This window comes from Chiloscyllium plagiosum, unplaced genomic scaffold, assembly GCF_037043375.1.
Source record: "Chiloscyllium plagiosum isolate Xiang-an unplaced genomic scaffold, Cpla_swu_hap1 HiC_scaffold_38, whole genome shotgun sequence".
In the NCBI taxonomy this organism is placed as follows: Eukaryota; Metazoa; Chordata; class Chondrichthyes; order Orectolobiformes; family Hemiscylliidae; genus Chiloscyllium; species Chiloscyllium plagiosum.
In genome coordinates, this window is record NW_028270176.1 from 61,766,600 (window position 1) to 61,781,001 (window position 14,402).

Here is a 14,402-nt window from a genome sequence, read left to right on the forward strand (position 1 = left end):
CACTCAGCTTCTGCCTTGGGACCCTGCAACCACATGGGATCAATGTGGATTTCACCAGTTTTCTCATTTCCGCTTCACCATCTTATCCCAGATCCAATCTTCCAACTCAGCATCTCCCTTATGACCGTCTTCCTTCCCACCTATCTACTCCACCCTCCTCTCCGACATATCACCTCTAACCCCAACTTCATCTACCTACCACATTCTCAGCTACCTTCCCCCAACTCCATTCCCTTCTCATTTATCTCTTAGCATCTTTGGGCGACAAGCCCATTCCAGATGAAAAGCTTACACAACAAATGTCGATGCTCCTCTGATGCTGCCTGACCTGCTGTGATTTTCCAGCACCACATTCTCGACTCTGATCTCCAGCATCTGCAATCCTCACTTTCTCCCTTGATTTAGTGTATCCAGAAATTTCCCCACCAAACATCTTTTGCAGGTGACCTGTTATTTTATTCCTGTCCCCTTTTCAAACACGGTGGGACACATACAGCCCTGCAATGCTCTGGCAATATTTCCACTTACACGGAAAAAGTAAAAAAAATGGAAGATTTATTGTCCATCCGTCAGTAACCCTCATCCATTCCATCCAGACTGAGTAAATGTTCCCTTTTATTGCGATATGAAATGTTATGGAAGGAAGGGGTTAACTGAAACTGTTTGTTCAGTGACTGTGATTAATGTCAGTCTCCATGTTTTGTAATTATCCCAGTGGAAGGTATCTTCCAATGATAAATGGGTTCCATTCAATGTGTTATGCCATAGTATGAGCGGGAGCATCACCAACAGCACTGATAGGGAGCAGCAGCTCCAGAGAGAGTGGGAGGAGAGATCTGAAACCGAGAGTATTTGACTGGAATGTTCCAACAATGGATCGGAATCCGAGAACATTCGACTGGAATGTTCCAACACTGTATCAGAATCTGAGAATATTGGACTGGAATGTCATAACAATGGATAGGAGTTTATCTGGTTATGTTTGGTCTCTTTCAACATATTATGATTGGTTATCATTGTCATCACGGGTCTATTATGCTCTTCGCATTATTCAATATTTTTATTATCCTCTCCTGTCTATCGTTGGTGTCCCTGGTAAGTCTCAACGTCCAGACTTGTTTTTCTATAACCCAGTTATGACTGCATTACTGTTCTTTCATATAGTCTTCACTTCTTGCCACTATTCTTGTTCATGTTGAGACTCCGAATCCAGATATTCACTCTGCAAACCGCTACTAACGGCACCATTGAACTTGTTCAATTGCTGTCTCCCTCCTTGCTTCTGGCAGTGTGACTCATGGGTCTCTACCTTGACCAGCTCATGTTCAGATGTGAACCATTGTCTCTCGCCCTTGTTATCTAAATATTGGGAGCGTGGAGGTCATTTTCCTCTAATATCTTTATAAACTCCATTTCCTTCCTTGACAACCCTCTCATCCTGGCCAATCTCTTATTTTCATTCATTTGTGGGACTTGGGTGTTGCTGGCAAGCCAGCATTGATAGTCCATCTCTGTTTTCTCTTGAGAAGGTGATGGTGAGCTTCGTTCTTAAATTGCTGCAGTACAAATGCTGTGGGTTGGCCCACAATGCTATTAGGGAGGGCATTCCAGGATTCTCACCCAACAACTGTGAAGGCACAGCGATATATTTCCAAGTCAGAGTGGTAAGTGGCTTGGAGGGGAACTTGCAAGTGGTGGTTGAAACAGAAGAATCACAACTTTGGTGATCCTTTTGGTCTTGAGCTGAGTTCTGACACCATTCCTTGACCATTATTAACTTTAACTACTCACTGCTCCAGAATGTACTTCACAGGCTTAGCCCAACTGCTGTTTGAACCTTGGGCTGTGAAATACAGGTTTAATGATGACAACATTTGCTGCTGACATTCTTGAGTTGAAACCTGCAGGAACAAACATGATTCGAAATCAGACCGAAATCCCATCCATCTGTCCTTCATGTGTGCGCTCTAATCAATATCGCTATTGTGTGTGACAATGCCATTATTTTCTCAAACACTTTCACTCATCTGTCCATGAAACTTCCCGCAATCTCTCTGTGTCGATTATCAAAATCCCTGCAAGTTGTTCATATTTAACCTGTTTCCTTTAAGTGTATTTTCTCTCAAGCAATAATTTTCACATTCAACCACCCCAAATATACGCCCTCCCAACCCCAACCCCGCCCCCCACCCCAACACCCACATATACGTCCCTTATACTGGTCCAATGGAGATAGAAATCTTTCCCTGCTGCGTGCATTTGATGCGTGTAGCTATCCTATATGATAGTAAAGGTTTGCAAATCTCCTCAAGATAGACAGATAATCCAGATTACTGAGCAATGCACTAGCATGGCCTGCTCAGCTCTCCATGTTGGTTTGTCATCTTCTCCCAGCTAATGTTGTTTGAAGTGTTCTGTGAAACCGATTCATAACTTGATGAAACAAACCATTTCAGCTGATCTGAAAGGAGGGCTTTCCTGAAGAAGGGCTTATGCCCGAAACGGCGATTCTCCTGTTCATTGGATGCTGCCTGACCCGCTGTGCTTTTCCAGCAACACATTTTCAGCTGATCTGAAAATACCGTTATTCAATGTTCTCATTCATATAATTTCGTTCTCTAAAGGTTTCATCCTCCATTTAGTCCCACTGCCCTGTCTTTTTCTCCATATTTCCACAACATGTTCTCAGTTAATTAACTGTTTCTGTATTTAATGTGAATCTCTCTGTCTCTCTGTATCTTTCCCTGGCCTTGGTTTTTGGTTGAAAATGTGTTGCTGGAAAAGCGCAGCAAGCCAGGTAGCATCCAAGGAGCAGGAGAATCGACGTTTCGGGCATGGGCCCTTCTTCAGGAAACTCATGCCTGAAACGTCTATTCTCCTGCTCCTTGGATGTTGCCTGACCTGCTGCGCTTTTCCAGCAACACATTTTCAGCTTTGATCTCCAGCATCTGCAGTCTTCACTTTCTCCCTGGTTTTTGGTTCCCGAGTGTATCGAGTGCTGGCATTGTTAAGCGCAGAAACAATGAATTGGTATGTGTCAGGTTGCTGTTCACTTCCCGGTGTATCCCATGTGGTGCTCCATGGACAAGGGGGTGGGGTGGGGTGTCGGGCTGTTGTTCACTTTCCGGTGTGTCCTATGTGCTGCTCCATGTTGGATAGGGATTTCAGCAGCTTTGACTCACGTCTTTGAATCTGCGCCTGTCCACTAAACTTCTGACTTCTGTGTTTGTCCCTTTGAACTGATATGCAAGACTGAATGGCCTTGGACGTTTCTTTTTGTTAAGGGATGTGTTTATGGGATGTTAGTATTTTGGAATAGTTCATTAGTAGAAGGTACTGTATCTATTATTCTGTAACGATTTCCAGTAGTTAAGTTATTCTATATTCATCTTCTTTTTGTATATGTTATTATTAGAGTTTTTAAAATAAATTGTGTGTTGCTTTAGGCTGTGTGGTTTGACCAGCCACATCACAACTGTAACACTCATTTCGCATCTACGTTTACTATAAGACAAGGTTAGTATCCAGGCTCCCATCTTAAAGTATTTTAAAACAGTCTGGTCTGGTCCATAGCAAACTTTGCACTCTTGTCTGGTTCGAAATCGACAAGACCAAATTGGGTTCAGAATTGGAATCCCTACAGTATGGAAACAGGCCATTTGGCCCAACAAGTCCACACCAACCCTCTGTGAGAAAAGGAGATATAATTACAGCTGTGCCTTGGCATTTACATTTTGGTTGAAACACCATCAGAATTTTTGGAAATGGCTGGAATTCAATTGTAGATGAGGCAGCTTGAACACAAAAAAGAATTGAAACAGTTTGAAATATGATTAAAAGTAGAATTAAAAGAAAAGTAGAGGACTAAGGAAGCTGGAAAAATAAAGAAGAAAAGTAGAAAGAGGGAGAGAGTTTCAACTTCAAAAGTTAACAATTTGAGAGGAAAGTCGACTTAAAAGACAGAGATGAAGGTAGATGGTACGCTGACACGGGAGGATAGTGAGGTGGAGCAAATCTATGGCAGCTAAAGGTCTGATGTGGATCTGTTTAAAAACATCCAGTCATTGTCTACATTTGATGAGAGGGATGTAAAAGCCTTTTTAATTTCTTTGAGAAAATGGTTATACGAATGCACTGACCAGTGACCATATGAATTTAGTTGATCCAAACAAAGCTATTAGGTATAAGGAGTGAGGTATTTGCATCCCGATCGGAGGATGTATCTGGCCAGTATGAGGGGGTGAAGAAAGCGATCTGAAGTGCAAATGAGTTTGTGCCAGAAGCCCACAGGCAGCGTTTTAGGAATCTAAAGTAGCGTCCCAATTAAACGTACATTGAGTTTGAAAGAATCAAACAAAGTAATTTTGAAAGGTGGTTAAAGCTATTAAAAAGAGAACAACCTATGACACTCTTAGACAGAATCTTACTTTGGAGTAGTTCAAAAATTCACTTCCTGCAGTCGTGAGAACTCGTGTGGAAGAGCAGAGTTACAATGGCGAGATTCGAAGCTGAAATGGCTGATGATGATAAGATGATCCATGAGTCAAAGTTTGGCTTCTGTTAGGCATTGAGAAGAATATGCAAGATCTTCTTAAAACATATACCTGTGAGAGTAAGGTTTACTTGTGTAGGCCAGGAGTATCAGGTAAAGAGGTTACAGCATTGAGAGGTACAGAAGCATGTAATTCGTTTATGCTGAGACATAAGGCGACTTGACATTGAGAAGGATTATTCGTGAGATACTATTTGCTCCTTTATGTAATGTGTGGTTGGAGTGTCCGGTGAAAGCATCAACAGAAATATTCCACAATTGGGAAGGAGGTCTTGAGCTTTGCGTTACAACATTTCAGCATTTAACTTGTAAATAACTTATCTGAGACAAATCGTTATACTGATCACAACACCTAAACATTTTTGGAGAAATTTAAGGAGAAACTTCCAGTCTGTTCATATAGCACTTATTATTGATGGCATCCAATTTGGAAGTTATACAGGTGACTGGACGAGAAACCGTGCTTGATGATAAGGTGTCAAGACTTGGATGAAGAAAGACAGAGGCGTTTTGTGGCAGGAGTAAACTGACTGAAATAGAATGGAGTTGTGAATGTTTGCATGGTTAGTGTCAATACAATATATAAATATTGTAGTCTACATTAACAGTAAGAAAATGGGTTTAAATTATGCTATCTGTGAATATTGATGGGTCATTTTTTGAAAGTGGAAGGTGTGACGATACTGTCACTTTAAAAAGGTTATTTCCTTGTGGGTTTTTTTGAAGAGAGGACTTAAATACAGAAATGCCGAACTGCTGCCTGAAATGGCAGAAGTAAATAACTCAGGAGGCCTTTAGGTTTTATTAAAATGGTGGGAACAGTGGAAGGGCAGTGACAGCTCTCTCAGACCAGGTCTTCTCGGTTTGTTTTTAGCTGCACTAATCAGAAGCTGCTGGGCATCCCACAAGGGTTGCAGGTTTCACTACATGATCCCGAGCTGCTCTTCTCTCTGAAAACTCCCTTGAATTTGCTTCCTCCTGGATTGGAGAACTGCACATAAGATTCTGAGTTTGAATTTACCTTTTTGTCAAGGGGCATGTTTATGGGATGTTCCTGTATTAGAACAGTTAATTAGTAGAAGGTACTGTATCTATTGTTTGCGTAAGTGTTCCAGTAAAGAAGCTTTCCCCAATTGTTCATCTGTTTGAATGTGGTTTAACTAGAGCGTTTGAATGGATTGCATTTTGCGTAATGTTGAATGGGTTGACCAATCACAACACATCGGGAACATCCAATTTACATCTACGTTTAAAAAAATAAAAATATTTTGTGGTGGTCTGGCATGGTACATAACACGTGCAGCTGAGGGGCTTCTGACTGTCTCCTGTTATTGAAAAGTTCGTGATGGTGCTGGGCATGATTTGCTGGAGGTTGTGCTGTGAGCTGCCTCAGACATTCAGGGATACCCGAGGATTTTGTGATTCAACTCTGAATGGAGCATGGGGACTGTAATTACAGCATCTGGGCCTGCAACATGAACAACAAATGGTGCACAGGCTTCAGAGAGGGAAAGCTCTGAAACTACGGAGTGGGCGTGTGTAGGGAAAGGGATCTGCTGTATCCACTCCGAGTTTTCCAAGACCAGCTACCCAGGGGACACTTAACCCAGGACCAGGGTGTGAGGGGACCCTGACTGAACAAGGAGCTGGTCACAAAGCGGTGTCACCTCCGTCAACACGACATAAAGCTTCACACCAGGGAGAGGACGGTACTGCCAGTGGCTGTTAGTGTCACTGCTTCATTCAGCTTCTGTGATCCGGAACGTTTCAGGCAGGAGTGGATGACATATCCATCATCTCCCAGTATCTCAGCATAATGTCACCGTTCCGTGATGGAGGATCTATGTGGTGGATGAGGTGAATGTTTTCTCCTCAGCAGGGTGTATCCTTGTTTTCCCAATAGAATGGGATTCCCGATGGTGTACATAGCTCTGTAGTGTCCCATGTCAATGGGGAGAGTTAGAAGAACTTCATTAATGTTGCAGTGTGCCCATGCACAGTACATCGTGTTGGTGAATACCCACTGTCCTGGCAGCAGCCGCAGCCTCTTTATTCAGAAACAGCCATTCCAATCGTCCTCGGATGTCCATTTGGAAAGAAAGGATGGAATCTCAGATAAAGGCCGTCCCCTTCGTACACGGCTCAAAACACCCTCCCCCTCACCACTCCGCACCACCCACCAACTGCATAAAAATATCCCATTTGCACTGACAGCATTGGTGCCACTGTGAACATCAGATGGATCAACACTTCCCATGTCTGAACGGGCCAGAGTGAAACCTCCAGAAAAAGCTGTTTCACTCAGCCCTGTAATCCCTCTCCATTACAGGATAATACTGCCTTATAAACTTCCTGAAACAGATTGCAAGTTGTATTTTAAGTTATATTCCACATTGTAAACTATTATTCATTTACTTTACTTGTGTATATCAATTTTCAAACTCTCCACATTCTCTTGTTAACATACTGTCTTGCCAACTCAATGTCATCACCAAGCTTAGTAGCAGTATATCTGTTCAACTCCTCCTGATCATTGATATAGATTGTAAAGAGCTGAGGACTCAGCGCTGGTCACAGTGTGACTCCACTGGCTCCGCTCTGTCGAACGGATTGAGACTGATGTATCCGGAGTGCCTGCTTCCTGTTTGATAACCAGTCCTCCCCCATTCCTTTGTAGCACAGTCGAAGGACTGAATAAGAACGAGGAGCATCAGTCGGCAATCCAGCCCCGCGAGCCTTCTCCGCCATTTAATACAATCATGGCTGATGTCAACGTGGCCTCAGTCCCACGTTCCTGGCCGCTCCCCTTATTCCATCATTTAATCAATGTCCCAGCACTCACTGCACTCCGAGACAGCGAATTACACAGATTCACAACCGTTTGAGAGAAGTAATTTGTCTTCACCCCGTTTTAAATCTGCTCTGCCTAATCCTAAAACTATGATCTCTTGTTCTAGTTTGCCCCACATGAGGAAATATCCACTCCACACCGACATTGTCAATCACCTTTAACATCCTCCAGACCTCAATGAAGTTTCCTCTCATTTTTCTAAACTCCAGAGAGTATAGGTCTGAATTACTCAAACGATCTTCAAAAGACAAATTCATCTCTGGAATCAATCTAATGAACTTGTTCTGAACTGTCTTCATTGTAACTAAATCCCTCTGCAGTCAGGGCGCTAGAAGTGTACACAGAACGCCAGTTACAGTCTCACTAATACCTTGCAGAGTTGCAGCAATTCTTCCCTTCCTTTATATTCAATTCGGTTAGAATTAAATGCTGAAATTTCACTTGCCTTTCTCATTCCCTGCTGTACCTGCATGTGGGCCTTCTGTGATATGTACAAGAACACCCCGATCCCTCTGCACGTAAGCACTCTGAAGTTGCTTTCCATTTCCATAACAAGTTTGATTCCTCTGATCGAAATGGATAATCCCATACTTATCTACATTAACTTTTATCTGCAAGATGTTGGTCCATTCATCTAAACTGTTCATGTCCATTTGTAAGTTTTCTACATCTTCATTGCATCAACCGACTTTGCCACCTGTTCTAGTATCAGCTGAAAATGTGGCTGTCAAGTTTTCTTTCCCCTCATCCAAATAATACAATAGATGAGAAATTGTCGGGTCATGTTGTCTGAACTCAAAAGAATTCCAAAAGGTGCCAACCATTAAACGAAACATCTATTCCATCTCTCTGTATTTTGTTGGCTCACTAGCCCTCTATCCAAGCGAATAACTTCCTCCCAAACTCACGTTCTCTTATTTGGCAGCTTAATATTTTGTGCAGCTCTTTAATAAATGCTTTCTCAAATATCAGATACTTTTCGCCTCCAGGATCCCTTTTGTCTACTTTGCTAGTCACATATTTAACGAACTCTAATAAATATTTTTTTTAAGAAACCATGCTGATTCTGATCTATTCCATTTTGACTTTGCAAATCTTGTGTTGTTAATTAATTAATAATTGATTCTCACAATTTCCCTTAGTTCCCAACAATTTGCTCACTAATTTTATTCATGACTGAAAATGATTATCCTAATTCCTACACTTTCTGTAACCTCTACTTTCCCTTTCCAGTGTTCCTGTGGAACAGACACAAAGCTTTAAAAGATCTCCAATCGCTGTGTAAGAGGCATGAGTGTCTGAATGGAATAATTCTGTTCCTGGTTTACACACTCAATGCGCTGAGTGTTCACATCGTGTTCCTACATCAAAGTCTCAATGGACGGAACATCCTCATTTACATATTCAAGACCTGCTTCTCCTCCTTCTGATGATACGTCAGGAGCTTGAGGGCTTGTGAAATCATCCTGTTGCTGTGTAACTTTTTGAGGAGCTGAAGGGTCTCTTCATATTCCTTCATAATAGGCTCATACTGAACAACCACTTCCTGCTTCCCTGAAATGGGACCAAGGGAGTGATTGGTCTTCCCGTGTTCCCATATAACAGATACATGTGTGAATGAACTCTTCCTTTCCATAACACGTCTCAAATACTTTTACCACCTTCTCTAATTCTCATGCTGAATGACCTCTTCCAGTCTCTTCCAATTCCAGTGTTACAGACATGAGGTGGCTGAATGGGCTGATCCTTTCGCTGTGAAACAGGATACCGGTGCTGCACAGCCAGTAGGGTCCAGTGTTATAGGATCGAGGAGCTGTTAGGCCTCCTCCTGTAACTGAATATCAGGCTCCAGGGGCTGAATAGCCGCATCCTGTTCTAGTGTAACAGGGAGCAGGGGAATCGACGTTTCGGGCATGAACAATTCTTCAGGAATAAGGGGAGTGTGCCAAGCAGGCTAAGATAAAAGGTAGGGAGGAGAGACATGGGGGAGGGGCGTTGGAAATGCGACAGGTGGAAGGAGGTTAAGGTGAGGATGATAGGCGGAGTGGGGGTGGGGGCAGAGAGATCAGGAAGAAGACTGCAGATTAGGAAAGTGGTCCTGAGTTCGAGGGTTGGGACTGAGACAAGGTGGGGGGAGGTGAAATGAGTAAACTGGAGAAATCTGAGTTCATCCCTTGTGGTTGGAGGGTTCCTCGGCGGAAGATGAGGCGCTCTTCCTCCAGCCGTCGTGTTGCTATGGTCTGGCGATTGAGGAGTCCAAGGACCTGCATGTTATGTTGGAGTAGGAGGGGGAGTTGAAGTGTTGAGCCACGGGGTGGTTGGGTTGGTTGGTCCGGGTGTCCCAGAGGTGTTCTATGAAATGTTCCACAAGTAGGCGGCCTGTCTCCCCCAATATAGAGGAGGCTACATCGGGTGCAGTGAATGCAGTAAATGATGTGTGGAGTTGCAGATGAATTTGTGGCGGATATGGAAGGATCCCTTGAGGCCTTGGAGGGAAGTGTGGGGGAAGGTGTGGGCGCAAGTTTTGCATTTCTTGCAGATGCAGGGGAAGGTGCCCGGAGTAGAGATTGGGTTGGTGGGGAATGTGGACCTGACAAGGGAGTCTCGGAGGGAGTGGTCTTCTCGGAACGCTGATAGGGGAGGGGAGGGAAATATATCCCTGGTTGTGGGGTCCGTTTGGAGGTGGCAGAAATGACGACGGATGATATGATGTATATGGAGGTTGGTGGGCTGGTAGTTGAGGACCAGTGGGGTTCAGTCTTGGTGGCGATTGGAGGGGCGGGGCTCAAGGGCGGAGGAGCAGGAAGTGGAGGAGATGCGGTGGAGAGCATGGTCGATCACGTTTCGGGGGAAATTGCAGTCTTTGAAGAAGGAGGCTATCTGGGACTGGTATTGGAACTGGTCCTCCTGGGAGCAGATGCAGTGGAGACGAAGGAATTGGGAATATGGGAAGGCGTTTTTACAGGGGGCAGGGTGGGAGGAGGTGTAGTCTAGGTAGCTGTGGAAGTCGTTTGGTTTATAGTAAATGTCCATGTTGATTCTGTCACCCGAGATAGAAGTGGAGAGATCTAGGAAGGGGAGGGAGGAGTCTGAGATGGTCCAGGTAAATTTGAGGTCGGGTGGAAGGTGTAGGTAAAGTGAATGAACTGTTCAACCTCCTCGTGGGAGCATGAGGCAGCGCCGATACAATCATCGATGTAGTGGAGGAAAAGGTGGGGGGGGGGGGGGGGGGGGTGGTGCCAATGTAGCTGCGGAAGATGGACTGTTCCACATATTCTAAGAAGAGGCAGGCATATCTGGGGCCCATGCGGGTGCCCATTGCTACTCCTTTGGTTTGCAGGAAGTCGGAGGATTGGAAAGAGAAGTTGTTCAGAGTGAGGACCAGTTCAGTCAGTCGAAGAAGGGTGTCAGGGGAAGGGTACTGCAAAATCACTCTGGCGCCATTCACCATGCGGTCGCTGCAGCAACCGCCGCCGCGAAAAATGACGTCACTTCCGCTCCCACTGACTTTGCAGCCTCCGCGATCGCCGCCCAGACAACCGCATCCAGGATCGTCAGGTAGACCATCGCCGACTGATTCGCGGCCTCCGCTGGGTCCACGGCTATCGGGAACAACACAGTTTCTGCCGTCGCCACAGCCACTTCCGCCCCGGGGTTGCCGTCGCCGCAGCCACTTCCGCCCCGGGGTTGCCGTCGCCGCAGCCACTTCCGCCCCGGGGTTGCCGTCGCCACAGCCACTTCCGCCCCGGGGTTGCCGTCGCCGCAGCCACTTCCGCCCCGGGGTTGCCGTCGCCGCAGCCACTTCCGCCCCGGGGTTGCCGTCGCCACAGCCACTTCCGCCCCGGGGTTGCCGTCGCCGCAGCCACTTCCGCCCCGGGGTTGCCGTCGCCGCAGCCACTTCCGCCCCCAGTTACATCACTCACATGCCCAACGACCACGCCGCATGCGTCTCCACACCCACGCCGATCTCCGTCACTACGCCTAACCCCGCCCCCACGCCGATCTCCGTCCGCAACCTAACCCCGCCCCCACGCCGATATCCGTCCGCACGCCTAAACCCACCCCCACGCCGCACCCCACCACCGCCCAGATCTCTGTTCCCGCCCCCTCGCCTAACTCCGCCACCACTCCCAGCTCCAGCCCCACACCAGGTCCTCGCTCCCAGACCTGCCGTGTTTTCACCATCCCTCCAGAACTACCCCTCTCTGAGGATGAAAGATCAGTCCTCGGCAGTAGCCTCACCTTCATTCCCCTACGCTCTCGGATTAATGAGTTCAACACGCGGCGAGACATCGAACAATTCTTCCGCCGCCTTCGCCTCTGCGCCTACTTCTTCAACCAGAATTCTGCCCGCCCCCTCTGACGACCCCTTCTCCTACCACCAACACACCCAATCCACCTGGACACCCCGTGCTGACCTCTTACCTGCCCTAAATCTCTTCATAGCCAACTGCCACCGCGACATTAACCGCCTCAACCTCTCCACCCCTCTCACCCACTCCAACCTCTCACCGTCGGAACGTGCAGCCCTCTACTCACTCCGTTCCAACCCCAACCTCACTATCAAACTGGCAGACAAGGGATGAGCGGTAGTAGTTTGGCTCACCGACCTTTACACCGCTGAGGCTAAATGCCAGCTCACAGACACCTCCTCCCGTTGACCATGACCCCACCTCCCACCACCAAACTATCATCTCCCAGACTATTCATAACCTCATCACCTCAGGGGATTTCCCATCTATTGCCTCCTACCTCATAGTTCCACAACCCCGCACAGCGCCCGTTTCTACCTCCTGCCCAAAATCCACAAATCTGACTGCCCTGGCCGACACATTGTCTCAGCCTGCTCCTGCCCCACCGAACTCATCTCTGCATACCTCGACACGGTCCTGTCCCCCTTAGTTCAAGAACTCCCCACCTACGTTTGGGACACCACCCACGCCCTCCACCTTCGCCATGATTTTCGCTTCCCCGGTCCCCAATGCCTTATCTTCACCATCGACATCCAGTCACTGTACACCTCCATCCCCCATCACGAAGGACTCAAAGCCCTCTGCTTCTTCCTTTCGTGCCGTACCAACCAGTACCCATCCACTGACAACCTCCTTCGACTGACTGGAGTAGTCCTCACTCTGAACAATGTCTCTTTCCAAACCTTCCACTTCCTCCAAACCAAACGAGTAGCCATGAGCACCCGCATGGGCCCCAGCTATGCCTGACTCTTCGTAGGATATGTGGAACCGTCCATCATCCACAGCTACACTGGCACCATACCTCAACTATTCCTCCGCTACATCGATGACTGTATCGGCGCTACCTCGTGCTCCCACGAGGAGGTTGAACAGTTCATCCACTTTACTAACACCTTCCACCCCGACCTCAAATTTACCTGGACCGTCTCAGACTCCTCCCTCCCCTTCCTAGGCCTCTCCATTTCTATCTCGGGCGACCGAATCAACATGGACATTTACTATAAACCGACTGACTCCCACAGCTACCTACACCTCCTCCCACCCTGTCCTCTGTAAAAACGCCATCCCATATTCCCAATTCCTTAGTCTCTGCCGCATCTGCTCCCAGAAGGATATGTTCCAATACCAAACAACCCAGATGGCCTCCTTCTTCAAAGACTGCAATTTCCCCCCAGACGTGATCAACGATGCTCTCCACCGCATCTCCTCTACTTCCCGCTCCTCCGCCCTTGAGCCCCGCCCCTCCAATCGCCACCAGGACAGAACCCCACTGGTCCTCACCTACCACCCCACCAACCTCCATATATATTATATCATCCGTCGTCATTTCCGCCGGCTCTAAACGGACCCCATGACCAGGGATATATTTCCCTCCCCTCCCCTATTAGCGTTCCGAAAGTACCACTCCCTCCGTGACTCTCTTGTCAGGTCCACACTCCCCACCAACCCAATCTCTACTCCCGGCACCCTCCCCTGCAACCGCAAGAAATGCAAAACTTGCGCCCACATCTTCCCCCTTACTCCCCTCCAAGGCCTCAAGGGATCCTTCCATATCCGCCACAAATTCACCTGCAACTCCACACACATCATTTACTGCATTCGCTGCACCCGATGTAGCCTCCTCTATATTGGGGGAGACAGGCCGCCTACTTGCGGAACATTTCAGAGAACACCTCTGGGACACCCGGACCAACCAACCCAACCACCCCGTGGCTCAACACTTCAACTCCCCCTCCTACTCCAACATGGACATGCAGGTCCTTGGACTCCTCAATCGCCAGACCATAGCAACACGATGGCTGGAGGAAGAGCGCCTCATCTTCCGCCGAGGAACTCTCCAACCACAAGGGATGAACTCAGATTTCTCCAGTTTCCTCATTTCCCCTCCCCCCACCTTGTCTCAGTCCCAACCCTCGAACTCAGCAACACCTTCCTAACCTGCAGTCTTCTTCCTGACCTCTCCGCCCCCACCCACACTCCAGCCTATCACCCTCACCTTAACCTCCTTCCACCTGTCGCATTTCCAACGCCCCTCCCCCAAGTCCCTCCTCCCTACCTTTTATCTTAGCCTGCTTGGCACACCTTCCTCATTCTTGAAGAATTGCTCATGCCCGAAACGTCGATTCTCCTGCTCCTTGGATGCTGCCTGACCTGCTGCGCTTTTCCAGCAACACATTTTCAGCTCTGATCTCCAGCATTTGCCCCTCCTGAGTGCCATTGGCACCACTTTGTCTTAGTGTAACAGGGGCCAAGGCTGAAATATCATTCTGCTGTTCCTGTGTATCAGGCTGGAGAAGTGGAATGGATTCCTCCATTGGCTGTGTAATTGTCTTCTGTTGGTGACTCTTTCCAGTGCTCTATGTAAAAATACGCTCATCTTTCATTCTCATAAACTCCAATGGATATTGGATCAATCTGATCATCCTTTCCTTATAACCTAACACCATCAGTTGAGGTAACCTTCTCTAAGCTGCTTCCAATATAATATCGTTTCTTCAGTGAGGAAACTAAATAATAACACCAGACA

At 47.1% G+C, this 14,402-nt stretch overlaps 1 protein-coding gene across 2 annotated transcripts in view; it reads left to right on the plus strand.

Annotated features, from left to right (window-relative positions):
* LOC148139540 (putative G protein-coupled receptor 139) overlaps positions 1-14,402 on the plus strand; it is a 99,977-nt gene that overhangs the window by 46,200 nt on the left and 39,375 nt on the right. The window contains exon 1 of one of the 2 annotated variants that reach the window (XM_087980978.1): positions 820-1,095. The exons of the other annotated variant lie outside the window; for it this stretch is intronic. Coding sequence (XP_087837104.1) covers positions 873-1,095 — 223 coding nt within the window. The 5' untranslated portion in view covers positions 820-872. Of the gene's footprint in view, positions 1-819; positions 1,096-14,402 lie in introns of those variants that run through there. 2 annotated transcript variants of the gene reach the window in all.